The 17364-nt window shown below is 33.7% G+C and overlaps 1 protein-coding gene across 1 annotated transcript in view; it reads right to left on the bottom strand.

The window, feature by feature from the left end:
- Positions 1–1422: 1422 nt before the first annotated feature.
- Positions 1423–17364, bottom strand: part of crybg1b (crystallin beta-gamma domain containing 1b) — a 45410-nt gene continuing 29468 nt past the window's right edge. The window contains exons 13-22 of the mRNA XM_073838407.1: positions 16520–16665; positions 13533–13659; positions 13225–13254; positions 12061–12173; positions 11795–11927; positions 11531–11670; positions 6567–6690; positions 6263–6421; positions 4720–4882; positions 1423–2263 (exon numbers count right to left, since the gene is read on the bottom strand). Of these exons, the coding sequence (XP_073694508.1) occupies positions 2175–2263; positions 4720–4882; positions 6263–6421; positions 6567–6690; positions 11531–11670; positions 11795–11927; positions 12061–12173; positions 13225–13254; positions 13533–13659; positions 16520–16665 (1224 nt within the window). The 3' untranslated portion in view covers positions 1423–2174. The remainder of the gene's footprint in view (positions 2264–4719; positions 4883–6262; positions 6422–6566; positions 6691–11530; positions 11671–11794; positions 11928–12060; positions 12174–13224; positions 13255–13532; positions 13660–16519; positions 16666–17364) is intronic.

The following is a 17364-nucleotide window of genomic DNA, read 5'->3' as shown; positions in this document are numbered from 1 at the left end:
AACACTTTATTTGAAAAAGTTAGTCATTTTATTTTATTGACAAAATTTTATAATGTTTCGTGTATATTTTTTTCATTCGACCAGATAACATTTGAAGCTGTCACATGGTGATGTTACAATGTAGCCTACCTAGGGGACATACTGTAACATTTCACTTCCTTTCTTTTGAGGTAAATAACGAAAAACGTATACACTGTAATTATGAAACAAAGCCACATATTTGTACTAGACAAGTGTGAAATTAATGTGGATAAAAATTATACTCTGAACTCCACATGGATTTAAACAAACTGAGAAATTCAAAAAAGTGTTAGGTTGTGTCCTGCACTCCCCTAATATTTTATAATTAATGCATGTGCACACTGTGAGAAATAGTAAAATCAAAAAAAAAAAAAAAAGTCATGGCAACAATATTTAAGACACTATTAAAGTTTTTATTAATAGTTAAAAAAGTTTGGGATCAGTAAGATTTTTAATAATAAAGACGTTTCTTATACTCTTCAAGGATGCATTTATTTGATCAAAATGTAATATTGTGAAATATTATCAACTGTTTTCTATGTGAATATTTTTTTTAAATGTAATTGATTCCTGTGATACAAAGCAGATTTTTTCAGCATCATTACTCCAGTCTTCAGTGTCACATGATCCTTCAGAAATCATTCTAATATACTGATTTATTATCAATGTTGGACACAGTTGTGCTGCTTAATATTTTTTTTGGAACCTGTGAAACTTTTTCAGGATTCTTCAATCAAGAAAAGGTTCAAAATAACAGCATTTATTTAATATATAAAGGTTTTCTAACAATATACACTACTGTTCAAAAGTTTGAGGTCAGTAAAATTTTATTCTTTTTTTTTTTTTTTTTTTTTTTAAAGAAATGAATACTTTTATTCACCAAGGATCTGTTAAATTTTCTTTTGGAAAAAAAAAAAAAAAAGCATCACAGGTTCCAAAAAAAAAATGTTTCCAACATTGATAATTCTAATAATAAATCAGCATATTAGAATGATTTCTGAAGGATCATGTGACACTGAAGACTGGAGTAACAGCTGATGAAAATTCAGCTTTGCATCACAAGAATAAATTATATTTTAAAATATATTAAAATAAAAAAACATTATTTTATATTGTAAAAACATTTTGCAATATTACTGTTTTTTTTAAATATTTTTGATCAAATAAATGTAGCCTTTGAGCATATATATATATATATATATACACATATACATTTTCTGTTTTAAATTTTTAACTTTTTTGTCCTTGTTTTAGATTTAATTAACTATAATAACCCTGCATGACACTGTTTTTATTACACCAACTCATCAAAATAATTACTCAAAACCAATTTCAGCTTCATGTTTTTTAAAGCTACACACAATTCTAGACAAGGTTTTAATAAATGAGTCATAATTTGAATAAATGAGTCAGCTTTTTTAAGTTTAATTAGGTGGACATTTATACATTATACATTATAGTCTAATAATAAGTTCCAGTAATCATTTAAAAAAAACCTTTTGTTCACTTTTTAAATTCCGCCACAGAATTCACAAACAATAAATGGTAATTTTGACTTTTTTTTGAAGTTTAAAGATTACACATAATACTCTGTAACTCCTGGATGTGGCTGTGAATCCAGATAAACATGTTTGGATCAGCGGCACACACTGGTTTAACAGCAGACAGTCTGGTTTGTGCTGACCCTGAGAGGAAAGCGTCTGTCTGAAGCGGACCATCGGCGCGTGAAAACACCAGCGGACATGAACACCCGAATCCCCCGACAGCCAATCAGCAGCCAGAGAATCCCCACGGGCCAATCAGCACAGAGCTGATCACACGTCTCAGTGATTAGAACACAACAAACACTTACTTATAAACACAGCTCGTGTTTTAATACAGCTGACATCAATGTCCATACAGGTATGTTTATGCCATTTACACAGAAAAAAAACAAACGAAGACTATTGTTCAAGTATGTGCTCTTCCTGTAAATCTGAGAGTTTATATATAAAAATAGTATGATGTCCAGCTCATTATATTCATATTCCATCCACTGGCTCTCATGAGGATGAGATTTCCACAGCTGATGGTCCCTCGGGTGCAGCTGCCTCAGAGGACGCCGGTCCCCCTGGCGCAGCTCCGCAGCAGAGCAGTGAGTCCCCTGGTGCAGCTCAGAGGATCTCCAGAGACCAGCGCTGATTCAGTTTGTCTGGGTGGAATTCATTCACAATAATCTGGTGTTTGTCGAACTGCTGACCTCCTGTAGAGTAACAGAGAGAGATTATAAAAAGGAAAACACGATCATTGTTTTTATCATTGTATTATATCTTAACTGTTTTTTTTTGCCTTAAGTGCTTTCATTTTTTCCATGTGAAATACTGCACAATACTACTCAAGTTCTTTATGAGATTCACCCTGTTAATGTGCATTTATTTGATCAAAAATACAGAAAAAAACAGTAATATTGCAAAATGTTATTACCATATAAAATAATGGTTTTTATTTGAATATACTTTAAAATATAATTTATTCCTGTGATGCAAAGCTGAATTTTCATCAGTCTTTAGAATTAGAATTTATTATTAGAATTATTTATTTATTGTTAGAATTATCAAATTTTTTTTTGTAACCTGTGATTCTTTTTTTCAGGATTCTTTAATGAATAACAAGTTAAAAAGAACAGCATTTATTCAAAATATAAATCTTTTTTAACAATGTAAATCTATGCTACTACTTTTTATCAAATTAACACATCCTTGCTGAATAAAAGTATTAATTTCTTTCAAAAAGAGAAAGAATAAAAATGTACCGACCTCAAATTTTTGAGCAGTGGTGTATATTGTCAGAAAACCTTTCTATTTTAAATAAATGCTGTTCTTTTGAACCTTTTATTGATCAAAGAATGCTGAAAAATTCAACACTGATAATAAATCAGTATATTAGAATGATTTCTGAAGGATCATGTGACACTGAAGACTGCAGGAATGATGCTGAAAATTCAGCTTTGCGTCACAGGAATAAATTACATTTTAAAATATATTCACATAGAAAACAGTTATTTCAAATTGAAATAATATTTCACAATATTACATTTTTTTCTGTATTTTAAATCAAATAAATGCAGCCTTGATGCAGTCTTTAAAAACCATTAAAAATCTTCCTGATTCCAAACTTTTGAGCTTTTGATTATCATTTAAAAAATAATAATAAATAATAATATTAATATTTTAAAAAATACTGTAATATTTTTTAAAATCAGGAGCTCAGAAGCTGGTCTTCTGAAGGGTTTCGTGTCACTGATATAAATCTGAAGTGTGATTGATGTAAATATATGAGCATGTTGTGTGTGAATCCAGCAGGTGGCGCTGTAGGCTCATGTTGAGCTGCTCTTGTGTAATAACCTCTGCTGCCAAACACAGTCAGTTCAGCATCAATCATGTGGATTTATGAGACTGTATATTCAGCACAATCACTGCCAGCAGTCTGGAGACACTCGTTTCTCCCTCACAGAGTCCTTTAAGGAAACACTTAATGAGTTTATGTCATGAATTACGGCGTGTCTCCAGAAGCCTGTTTAAGGAATGTTCCTAATTAACGCAAATTAACGTCTCATTCCTTGGTTTATAAAAACAAACATGTTTACGGTAATGAAAACTGTGAGGAAAGACTTTTTTTAAACATTTTTATATATAGCGCCTTGCAAAGGTATTCATACCCCTTCGTTTTTTCACATTTTGTTTTGTTGCAGCATTATGTTAAACTGCTTTAAATGAGTTTTTCCCCACATCAGTTTACACTCCATACACCATAATGATGACAAAGCAAAAACCAGATTTGCCAATGTTACAGATGTATTAAAAATAAAACACTGAAGTAAGTATATTGCATAAGTATTCATCCCCTTAACTCAGTCCATAGTTGAAGCAGCTTTACAGCCTCAAGTGTTTTTGGGTCTGATGTGTCCATCTTTGCACATCTGCATTTGGCAATTATCTGCCATTCTTTGCCTCACCTTTTCACCTCTCCATCTCTGTCAGCTTGGACATTTTCTAGAGTCCTAGTTGTTCCAGTCGTCTTCCATTATGGAGAATGCTTCTGTCAACCTTCAATGCAGCAGATTTGTTTCTGAACTCTTCTCTAGATCATCGCCTTAACGCAAGTCTGTCACTGAGCTCTACAGGCAGTTATCTTGGTTTTTGCTCTGATCTGCATTTTCAGCTGTTAGACCTTTTCTGAGAGGTGTGTGTCTTTCTAAATCAGACTCATTCACATGAATTTGCCACAGTTTAACTCCACTCCAAGTGTAGGAACATCTAGAAGCAATATGAATGCTCCTGAGATACATTTACAGTGTCCCAGAAAAGGGTATGAATACTTATGCAACAGGATCTTTTCAGTTTTTTATTTTTAATAAATTTGCACAAATGTTAAAAAACAATTTTTTGCTTTGCCATTATGGAGTAGGGAGTGTAGACTGATGGGAAAAAAAAGTAATTTAAAGTAGTTCAACGTAAGGCAGCAACATAAAATGTGAAAAAAATGAAGGGGTGTGAATAATTTCGCAAGGCACTGTATATAATTTTTTTTTTGTAATGCAAGAGTTCATTGAAACTTATTCCTCCACTGAACAGTGACAGTAAAGCTTCTGGAAACAAGTGTTCCTCAGAAGATGCTCAGATGTGATTGATCTGAACTGTATCTGAGTGTCTCTCTGACCTTTGACCTCCAGCACGAAGTGTGGTTTGGCGTTGTTCCGGATGATCCCGTCTGGGCTGATGTTCCAGAGCTGCTGTGGTTTTCCAGGTTCAGCGGAGAGAACGGCTCTACTGCCGGACATCAGGACACCTGAACTCACGTCCACACACACATCCAGCAGACTCTGACACACACACACACACACACACACACACACACACACACACACACACACACACAGTGTCAGACAGCACACACTACAACACTAGCTTTTGTATATACTTCAAATTATTTTTTATTTTATTTTTTATATTATTTTCAAAATGTAGTAATTCTGTTAAGAAACAAAATAAAATACTGCTTTAATTACGTTATTCATTTACACAATGCTTTATATACTTTATATAAGACACTCTATATACTTCATTTATTTTTGTTTTTTATTTACTTCAACTAAAATTTAACAAATTAAAAAAAATATTAGATTTTATTTCAGTTGTTTATAATGTTTGTTTTATTGTAACATTTTATTTTTTTTAGATTTTGTTATTTTAACACATAATTGTTTTTTCTTTTAAAATTAGTTAAAATCGTAGGAATTATGTTAAGAAAAAAAATACATATATACAAATGTGCACACACATGCACACCAAATTACTTTTAATTAATTACAGTACAATTGCTAAGACACAAAGGAGAAGCAACTAATTTTATTATATTGTCTTTTAATATCAATAATATATTTTATATGATTTTTATTTCTGTTTGGTTTTATATTATTGTGTTTTGTCCTTTTTTATTAAGTTTTAGTTATTAGTTTTTTTTTAATTTATTAATTTAAATTTGATTTGAATTTATTTAATTTACTTCAATTTATTATATAAATTCACCATTTTTATTATATGTGACCCAGGAGCACAAAACCTTAAAAAGTCTTAGCCAAAAAATAGCCAAAAATCCTCCTCCTTTTCTTTTTCGATACATTGTATGGGTCAAAATTATTATTTTATTATATTCCTTTTATGCCAAAAATCTTTAGGATATTAAGTCATGTTCCATAAAGATAATTTCCTACTGTAAATATATCAAAACTTCATTTTTGATTAGTAATATGCTTTGCTAAAAACTTCATTTGGACAACTTTAAAGGTGATTTTCTCAATATTTAGATTTTTTTGCACCCTCAGATTCCAGATTTTTCAAATATTGTCCTATACTAACAAACCATACATCAATGGAAAGCTTATTTATTAACTTATTTATTTCATATAATGTATAAATCTCAAAAAAAAAAAAAAAAAAAATCCCCTTATGACTGGTTTTGTGGGCCTGGGTAATATCTATAAAATTGTATTTTTGCTTTAAATTTTTTCTCTATTTTTCTCAACTCCACACTACAATACTATAAAATGTGTATTATAATTAATTTATAAATAACAATAATATATTAAAAAATACGGTGCATTGTTATGCAAAAATATATTAATGAAATAATTTAAACAATAATTTAGTTGTAATAATTTAAACAAGTAGAAAACAGTAAATATTAAGTAGTGTGTCTGTACCTTGCAGTGCAATTGTCCGTCCTGATAGGTCCAGATCTGCTCAGCTCCGCCCGTCTCCTCGCTCACCTGGATCCGCATCAGTTTGATATCTTCCAATGAGCCGTTGACGGACATCAGCAGCCCCGCCTCTTTGTTCCACAGACGGAAATGTACTTGTTTCTGCATCAGTGAAACACAAACGCTGTGGGCATTAAATACACTCCAAATATTGATTTATCTCTCCTCTAGAGTCTAGACACTCCGATAGCCCCGCCCCCAGCACTCCTGATTCGCCACAGGAGCCGCAGTGGGCGGAGCCTCTCACCTGCATGAGCGGCCGAAGCGATCCGATTCGCAGCCAGGAGGAGAGTTTGGGCCAATCGTGAACCTCGCCGGGCTTCAGCAGGAACTGAGAGCCTCTGAAGTTATGATCCTCGTACAGAACCCACCTGTCAATCATCAGAGAGAGAGAGAGAGAGAGAGAGAGAGAGAGAGAGGGTGGTGTTGAGTGTGTATCTGCACTCAGCACATGAGCACATGTCCGTCTCTATGATCCGCAGTGTTTGTTTGGAGTCTGTGGTCACCGCAGGCTAAATATACATCCTCTCATGGCCCAGACTCTTACTCATGGAAACTATTTGTGGGAAAAGTCTGTATTCTGGAAGCCTAACGACTCTAACGTCCACACAGATCACATGCTAACGGCAAAATACCCGCTTGTGACTGATCTCAAACACTTTTCATATGCAAAACCTTATTTTAGATATATTTATATATGTGTGTGTGTGTTTATACACTAGTATCATTAGTATCTTTGAGTAAGATAAATGCACAATACTATAATAAACTACATAAGAAAGTTTGTCAAGACAAACTTTAAGTTGGCTTGAGAAAGCCTGATCAGAAAGTTTTAAAAAGTTTTAAAAAGTTTTTAGAAGTTTTGAAAGTTGTAGAAGTTTTTCAGTCTGAGAAAGATTTAAGTTTCAAGTAGTTTTAGAGCTTGAATGCTTTGAAAGCAATACAGTCTGTCGGATAGATGATGGATAAATGGATAGATAGCATGTTTTAGCATGTTACTAGCATGATTAGCATGTTACTAGCATGATTAGCATGTTACTAGCATGATTAGCATGTTACTAGCAGGTTGCTAACATGTTGTTACTATCAGTAACATGTTGCTAACATGTTGCTGGCATGATTAGCATGTTACTAGCGTGTAGCTAGCATGATTAGATTGTTGCTAGCATGATGTTAGAATGTTTCTAGCATTATTAATGTGTTGTTAACATGTTTCTAACCTGTTTAGCATGTTGTTAGCATGTTCCTAGCATGATTAGAATGTTACTAGCGTGTAGCTAGCATGATTAGAATGTTGCTAGCATGATGTTAGAATGTTTCTAGCATTATTAATGTGTTGTTAACATGTTTCTAACCTGTTTAGCATGTTGTTAGCATGTTTCTAGCATGATTAGCACGTTACTAACGTGTAGCTAGCATGATTAGAATGTTGCTAGCATGATGTTAGAATGTTTCTAGCATTATTAATGTGTTGTTAACATGTTTCTAACCTGTTTAGCATGTTGTTAGCATGTTTCTAGCATGATTAGCATGTTACTAGCATTTAGATAGCATGATTAGAATGTTGCTAGCATTTTTTTAGCATGTTGCTAGCATGTTTCTAGCATGATTAACATGCTTTGCATGTTGCTAACATGTTTCTAGCATGATTAGAATGTTATTAGCATGATGTTAGCATTACAAACTTGATTTGCAAGTTACTAACATTTTGTTAGCATGTTTCTAGCATGATTAGTGTGTTGTTAACATGTTTCTAGTCTGATTAGCTTTTTGTTAGCATGTTTCTAGCATGAATAACATGATTATTGTTTTTACATGTTACTAATGTGTTGTTAGCCTGATTAGCATGTTGTTAGGATGTTTCTAGGATTATTAACAAGTTATTATCATGTTACTAGCATGATTAGCATTTCATTAGCATGTTTCTAACATAAGTAGCATGTTACTAGCCTGTTGTTAGCATGATTAGAATGTGGCTAGCATGATGTTAGGATTACTAGCCTGTTGCTAGCATGATTAGACTGTGGCTAGCATGATGTTAGCATTACTAGCCTGTTGTTAGCATGATTAGCATTTTACTAGCATGATTAGCATTTTGTTAGCATGTTTCTAACATGAGTAGCATGGCATTAACATGTTACTAGCATTATTAGAACGTGGCTAGCATGATGTTAGCATTACTAGCCTGTTGTTAGGATGATAGCATTTTACTAGCATGATTAGCATTTTGTTAGCATGTTTCTAACATGAGTATCATGGCACTAACATGTTGCTAGCATTATTAGAATGTGGCTAGCATGATGTTAGCATTACTAGCCTGTTGTTAGCATGATTAGCATTTTACTAGCATGTTTAGCATTTTGTTAGCATGTTTCTAACATGAGTAGCATGGCACTAACATGTTGCTAGCATTATTAGAATGTGGCTAGCATGATGTTAGCATTACTAGCCTGTTGTTAGCATGATTAGCATTTTACTAGCATGTTTAGCATTTTGTTAGCATGTTTCTAACATGAGTATCATGGCACTAACATGTTGCTAGCATTATTAGAATGTGGCTAGCATGATGTTAGCATTACTAGCCTGTTGTTAGCATGATTAGCATTTTACTAGCATGTTTAGCATTTTGTTAGCATGTTTCTAACATGAGTAGCATGGCACTAACATGTTGCTAGCATTATTAGAATGTGGCTAGCATGATGTTAGCATTACTAGCCTGTTGTTAGCATTATTAGCATTTTACTAGCATGATTAGCATTTTGTTAGCATGTTTCTAACATGAGTAGCATGGCATTAACATGTTACTAGCATTATTAGAATGTGGCTAGCATTATGTTAGCATTACTAGCCTGTTGTTAGCATGATTAGCATTTTACTAGTATGATTAGCATTTTGTTAGCATGTTTCTAACATGAGTAGCATGGCATTAACATGTTACTAACATTATTAGAATGTGGCTAGCATGATGTTAGCATTACTAGCCTGTTGTTAGCATGATTAGCATTTTACTAGTATGATTAGCATTTTGTTAGCATGTTTTTAACATGAGTAGCATGGCATTAACATGTTACTAGCATTATTAGAATGTGGCTAGCATGATGTTAGCATTACTAGCCTGTTATTAGCATTATTAGCATTTTACTAGCATGATTAGCATTTTGTTAGCATGTTTCTAACATGAGTAGCATGGCATTAACATGTTACTAGCATTATTAGAATGTGGCTAGCATGATGTTAGCATTACTAGCCTGTTGTTAGCATGATTAGCATTTTACTAGTATGATTAGCATTTTGTTAGCATGTTTCTAACATGAGTAGCATGGCATTAACATGTTACTAGCATTATTAGAATGTGGCTAGCATGATGTTAGCATTACTAGCCTGTTGTTAGCATGATTAACATTTTACTAGTATGATTAGCATTTTGTTAGCATGTTTCTAACATGAGTAGCATGATTAGAATGTGGCTAGCATGTTTCTAGCAGCATTAGCATGTTAACATGATTCTAGTTGCTAGGCTTGGTTGGTTAGACAGATGTGGGCTGAGTTTGTAGAGTTAGAGGAGGAGCAGCAGTCAGAATAGTAATAACTGTAAGTTTAAATAGTATTTCAGTAAGAGGTCTTCCTCAAGCCAACTTAATGCTAGTATAAATGTGTCAGACTCACATATGCAGTGCCTGAGTGTTTGTTGTTGTTGAGGGTGTTCTGTGGTGTTTTCACATGAGTCTGTTGAATGTGACGCGCCGCTCAAGTTTTTCCATTCTCACAGACTCACAACTGAGACTGGTTTCCTGCAGATCCACTCAATATAAACTCAACCGCTGTGTTCATGGAGACCAGCAAACATGAGCAGCGCATGAGCCCAGAAACACTCACAAGACCTTCTCATGATTCCGTTTATAGTGAGATCTGCTGGATTATATTATACTATATTATATTATATTAAAACTAACACCAAAACCATAAAAAAATCATTAACCGTAATAAAAATGACAAACTTTTTTTTCTCAGGTATTTGCCAAGGCAACATTTCTCGTTTTCAATTAGTTTAACTTACTAAAATAACTACAAGTGAAATAAAAACAAATAAAAACTACATAAATATAGGCTATCTAAAAAAACAAACAAATAAATAAAACACACAACAAAATGACTAAAACATTAACCAAAAATTAAAATGACAATGGAAAATATCAACAAAAATCCGAAATAAAGTAAAATATAAATATTAGATGAAAAACAAAAATGAAAAAAATAAATGACAAATAACTGAAAAAGTATAAATAAACAAATATAAATATTTAAGGAAATAATTAATTATATATATACACACACACATATAAGCTAATAAAATAAAAGCACACAATAAATTAAATAAAAAAAACAATTAAAATGAAACTAAAACTAGCTAAAATAAAAATAAAATGACTGAAACTACAATAAAAAATAAAGCTAAATAAGAGTATCAAAAACATTTAAAGAAAATAAAAACTAATAAAAAAAAAGACAAAAGCATATAATAAAATTATTTTGAAACTATCTAAACTAACTACATCTATTACAAAGGAGTTTTGTTAATGGAAATGAAGCTGAAATAAAAATTCAATATTAGTCTAAAAACTGTTGCCTTGGCAAATAACTAATGCTGACGAAACACAGGGCAACTTGTTGAGCAATTCTGCCGGGCCCAGCAACACTGCACAAAAAGTTTTATACAGTTTTATATGTGACCATGAACCACAAAACCAGTCGTAAGGGTCCATTTTTAATAAATAGGTTTTCCATTGATGTATAGTTAGGATAGGACAATATTTGGTTGAGATACAACTATTTGAAAATCTAGAATCTGAGGGTGCAAAAAAAATCTAATTATTGAGAAAATCACCTTTAAAGTTGTCCAAATGAAGTTCATAGCAATGCATATCACTAATCACTAAGTTTAGATATATTTACGGTAGGAAATTTACAAAATACCTTTATGGAACATGATCTTTAAGATTTTTGGCATAAAAGAAAAATCTATAATTTTGACCCATTCAATGTATTTTACAAATATACCTGTGCTACTTGAGACTGGTGTTGTGCTCCAGGGAGCGTATAATAAAGTGACTAAATGCTAACTAATGTGAAACTTTAAAGTGAAGCTCAAAGCTGAATAATGAACGCTGCATTATTGTGTGAGTGAGTGATGATGAGGTGTGTGTTCCTCACATGCCGCCGTGAACCAGCACAGATGAGACTCTGGAGCAGCTGTGGGTCATCTGCAGATTGACTGAACTCGTCTTCAGGACCGTCCTCCGTCCTCTGAGTCCACAACGCTCATACAGCTCCACCGACGGCACCGAGAGCTCCTGACACACAATACACACACATTTACACTCAGGACTCTGAGCAAACTCACTGATCATGATGATGATGATGATGATGATGATGAAGCACATTCATGCTGAATTTGAACTAAAGAAGGAGACTCACGAATCCTGTGGGCTGGAGGGACAGAACTGACACGTCTGGCTGAGTGAAACCCATCGTCCTCAGATCAGGATAAAAACCCTCCTCCAGAACACACTGATGAGACGAGAAACACTCACCGCTGAACGCCAGCCAGCTGCACACACACACACACACACACACACACACACACACACACACACACACACACACACACACACACACACACACACACTCATGTGAGGACAGAAACACACAGACAGACTAAAGACAGAACAGATCTAACGAACCTGCCCGCATGAACCCTGCAGGAGCGCACGCTGAAGTCGCTGGGCATTGTGGGTAACGACTCCTGCAGAAGGACAGACATCCCACTGAATCCAGACTCAGAGAACAGCTCCATCTGTCACATCAACAACATTACACTTCGCATTCATATTCACCCTGAACCTCTGAAATCATGATGATAACAATACAATTATATATACACTGCCGCTTTAAAGTTTGGGATCAGTCAGACTTGTCATTTTTTTAAAGAAGTCTCTTCTGCTCATCAAGGCTGCATTTATTTGATTAAAAATACTGAAAAAAACTGTTAAATTGCAAAATGTTATTACAATATACAATAATGGTTTTTATTTTAATATACTTTAAAATATAATTTATTTCTGTGATGCAAAGCTGAATTTTCATCAGGCTTCAGTGGCACATGATCCTTCAGAAATCATTCTAATATGCTGATTTATTATTAGAATTATCAATGTTGGAAACAGTTGTGCTGACTAATTATTTTTTTAGAAGCTGTGATTCTTTATTTCAGGATTCTTTGATGAAAAAAACGTTAAAAAGGACAGATATAAATCTTTTTCTAACAATGTAAATCTACGCTATCACCTTTTAAAAAATCAATTTAACACATCCTTGCTGAGTAAAAGTATTAATTTCTTTCCAAAAAAAGGAAGAATAAAACCATTCTATTTTATATAAACGCTGTTCTTTTTAACCTTTTATTGATCAAAGAATCCTGAAAAAGTATCACAGGTTCCAACATTGATAATAAATCAGCATTTTTGGAAATATTTCTGAAGGATCATGTGACACTGAAGACTGGAGTAATTTTGATCTTTGATCACAGAAATAAATTACATTTTAAAATATATTCACACAGAAAACAATTATTTTAAATTAAAATAATATTTCACAATATTACAGTTTTTTCTGTATTTTTAATCAAATAAATGCAGCCTTCATGAGCAGAAGAGACTTCTTTAAAAAACATTAAAAATCGTACTAATCCCAAACCATTGAGTGGCAACGTGAATATATATATATAAATAAAACAATAATACGAAATTAGTAGTGTATATGTGTCATGGTAGTAAACCAAAAACTAATAATTAGAAAAACTTAAACAAAATAATAAATAAATAAACGTCATAATTAATTTTACAAACCTGGAAGTGGCAGGAGTTTTCTACATTTTCCTGAAATATCAAATATACACATTAGTCAGTGATCTTGGGTTGTTATATTCCAGTTATAAAGTCAACATGAAATCAAAATGGACTGTATTTTCTGTCTTAATGTTTCTGCTGTGATTGTGATTCACGAGTCCATCGTATCGTACTCTATTCATCAAACATGATCAGTCCCTCATATTCTCAGCATCCCATCAAACTGATTGATCGCTGATGATCTGATCAGCCTCACTGAACATCCTGTTTGTCTCATTAATGTTGATTTGATCAGTGATGAGTCTCACCAGAATGACGGGGACGGCGGAGCAGATGCGGCTGTGGGACGCGCCCCAGTCCTCCGGGCTCCCGTACAGACCCTTCTCCAGAACAAACTGCTGACCAGAGAACCCTGCATCCTCGAACGCCACCCACCTGCAACAAATCAATCATTCAGTCACTTCTGCCCACTGAGCAGCGTGGACATCCTGCTAAACGTCTAAAAGGGAATAAATGATCATTTCTAGCTGAATTATTCTTTTGAAACTAACATGCCACTAGACTCACATCACAAGAATGTTCATATGAGTCAATATGAGTAGACTCTAACTGCAGTTCTGGACAGAAATGTCCTAAAGGTCATCAGCGTTTAATGCGTCACGTTCCATAATGCACAAAACTGACATTCAGCTCAGAAAAACTACAGCTACTCCCAAAATAATGAGACCAACCACCCACACATGTGCCTCAACAAATACAGACCTGCCTTCATGCACACATCTCTCACACACACACACACACACACACACACACACACACACACACACACACACACACACACACACACACACACACACACACACACACACACACACACACACACACACACACACACACACACACACACACACTGACGTGCAGCTATTATGTGCTGTGAATTTATTGATGTTCTTTCCTCAGTATTTCCGTCTTGTTTTCCAGTACAAGTAGCTAAACATCCTTAAATCAAGATACATTTACTAGAGAAGCAAAATGCATCAAAATAAAGTTTTTGCTTAAACTACAAAAGATATCTGGCAATGAGGTTAGGAAAAAAAACTGTTTTCACTTTTGATTCTATGGAAACTTGTTTCCACCACAGAACAAACAAATATACAAAGTAATTGTGATTCCTTAATCAATCCTGTCTTTCTTGTTTCCACCAGAATGAATTTTAATCTAAATTTAATCGTATAATTCACTTTTTTCACAATTACAAATATATATATCTCACAATTCTGACTTTGTTTCTGCATTTGTTTTTGTTTAATTATTTATTTGCAAATCCAAGTTTACATCTCACAGTTTGGATTTTGTTTCTTTGCAATTCTGACTTTTATTCTTGCAATTTAATTTTTTTTTAATCTCACAATTCTGAGTAAACAAATAAAAAAATTAAAAAAGGTTATTACAATTTTTTAATCTTACAATTCATCTTTTTTTCACAATTCATTAAAAAAAAAAAAATAAAAAAATATATATATATATAATATATATATATATATATATATAAATTTTTGGAATTGCAATTTTCAATCTCACAATTCAGTTTTTTTCACCATGATATTAAAAAAAAAAACTAAAAAGGTAATTGCAACTTTTTATCTTACAATTATCACTTTTTTTTCGCAATTCTATTTATTTTTTCTTGTTTTAAACTCACTTCATTTGAATGCATTTCTCTGCAACATTTCCTTGTCCAAAAAATGTATCTTGATTTAAGGATTTTTAGATAGTTGTACTGGAAAATGTTTGTGTGATGAGCACTTCAACGTAAAACCAGAAACAGGCCTGTATGTGTTTAGACAGTGTGCTGTATATAAAGGCGGTGCCCTTCACACACACACACACACACACACACACACACACACACACACACACACACACACACACACACACACATTCCAGTAATTACAGGGAACCGCATTTATTGTGAAAAGCTCTGCAGCAAGCACACAGTCTTTCCATCTCTTCAAATTATTTGCATTGATGCATTTTCTGGCAGACGGCCTCCGTTCCTCTGAACGACGATCAGCCCGAGGCGGACCTGTGTTTGTGTGGGTGTCTGCATCACATGACCTACTAACAGCGGGAAACAATGCGAATTTACCTGAACAGGTGCGATCATTAGTTCTGTGGAAGCACTGACAGACTGAAACGAATAGCATGCAACTTTGACCTTGGGCACTTTTCTATTGATGAGCTGAAGGACATCCTGATTGGCTGAAGAGAGTGCATTTGTGCCCGCCCACTTTTTGCATTCCAGAATTATTTTTGTTGTTTATTGTATCTCTAGGAACTATATACTTCAAGTTCATTGCAAAAAATGCACACATATAGAAATATTGAAGTACTGAATCATTAGAGTGGGCGGAGCTAAAGAGCTCTTAACACGATTTGAGCCACTTTTTGATTGGTGGAATTTTTTCCAATTCCAAATTTATAGGAGTTCGAACTTAGTTTCTCGCAATTATATGTTTTTTCTTGCCATTTTAATTTTTGATTTGCTGATTTAGTTTTTTTCTGCCATTAATACAAAAAAATAATAATGTTACAACTTTTTAATTTTACAATTCAGTCTTTTTTCACAATTCCAAATATATATATCTCACAATTTTGACTTTTTGTGTTGTTTATTGTATCTCTAGGAACTATATACTTCAAGTTCATTGCAAAATATGCAGACATATAGAAATATTGAAGTATTCAATCATTAGAGTGGGCGGAGCTAAAGAGCTCTTAACACGATTTGAGCCACTTTTTGATTGGTGGAATTTTTTTCAGTTCCAAATTTATAGCTCAGAGATCGGACTTTGTTTTTTGCAATTATATGTTTTTTTTTCTTGCCATTTTAATTTTTGATTTGCCGATTTAGTTTTTTTCTGCCATTAATACAAAAAAATAATAATGTTTCAACTTTTTACAATTTAGTCTTTTTTCACAATTCCAAATATATATATATATATATATATATATATATATATATATATATATATATATATATATATATATATATATATATATATCACAATTCTGACTTTTTTTGTTGTTTATTGTATCTCTAGGAACTATATACTTCAAGTTCATTGCAAAATATGCAGACATATAGAAATATTGAAGTATTCAATCGTTAGAGTGGGCGGAGCTATCTCTTAACATGATTTGCGCCACCTCTTGATTGGTGGAATTTTCTGCACAGCACTATGGGTAATGTAGTTTTTCACCAAAACGCTCTATAATGAAGAAAGCGACTCACACTCCCGCCAGGACCTCGATGGAGCATGTCTGCGGGCCGTAGTGTGTGTTCAAGGCGTTATCCAGCGGCTCCAGGAGGTCGATGCTGCTGCCTCGCTCTGAGCAGTCCAGCTCGCTGAACATCTTCATATGAGGCGAGGAGAAATCCTGAAAAACAAAGCATTTTACAACTTCAATTAGAAAGCAGTTGGCAAGCGTTCGGCGCAGGTTCTGGTTCTGCTATTTCCTGCTATTGTGCATCCAGAGCTCATAAACACCACAGGTATGCGCTGATGAAGGTTGCGTAACGCGTTTGGCTCGGGTTCTTCTGTTTACTGACTTCAGTAATAATGACTGAAAAACCTCTATTAACTCAACTGCAGATGCTCCAAACCAACTAGTCGCTGGTTTTTCTGAATGATTACTCAGTTCATAGGGAGTTCTGTGTAATTGAGCTGGTTTTGTCAATCAGAGGTGTGTTTTGTTCGGGCCGGATGTGTTTACGAGCTCAAAAACAGCTGGACGAGCGGAACCGAGTGGTTTTAACTGTGAACGGCTGCATCCGACGCCGCTTTCCCGGATTTCCCATTCATATTTATGCATTTAGCCAACACTTTTATACAAAAATAGGAACAGTTTCTTTCATCTGGGTTTTTGAGTTGATGAATAGCCATTAATAGAAATGATGGTGAACTTATTAAAAACAAAAAAAGTTATATATTATATGTCTTAAGTAGCACGGGTGTATTTGTAGCAATAGCCCAAAATACATTGTACAGGTCAAAATTATGCCAAAAATCAGGATATTAAAAAAAGATCATGTTCCATGAAGTAAATTTTCTACTGTAAATCTATTAAAACTTAATT

The sequence above is a fragment of the Garra rufa genome, chromosome 4 (assembly GCF_049309525.1).
Source record: "Garra rufa chromosome 4, GarRuf1.0, whole genome shotgun sequence".
In the NCBI taxonomy this organism is placed as follows: Eukaryota; Metazoa; Chordata; class Actinopteri; order Cypriniformes; family Cyprinidae; genus Garra; species Garra rufa.
The sequence above is the reverse complement of the archived record's forward strand: the minus strand, read 5'-3'. Positions and strand labels throughout refer to the sequence as shown.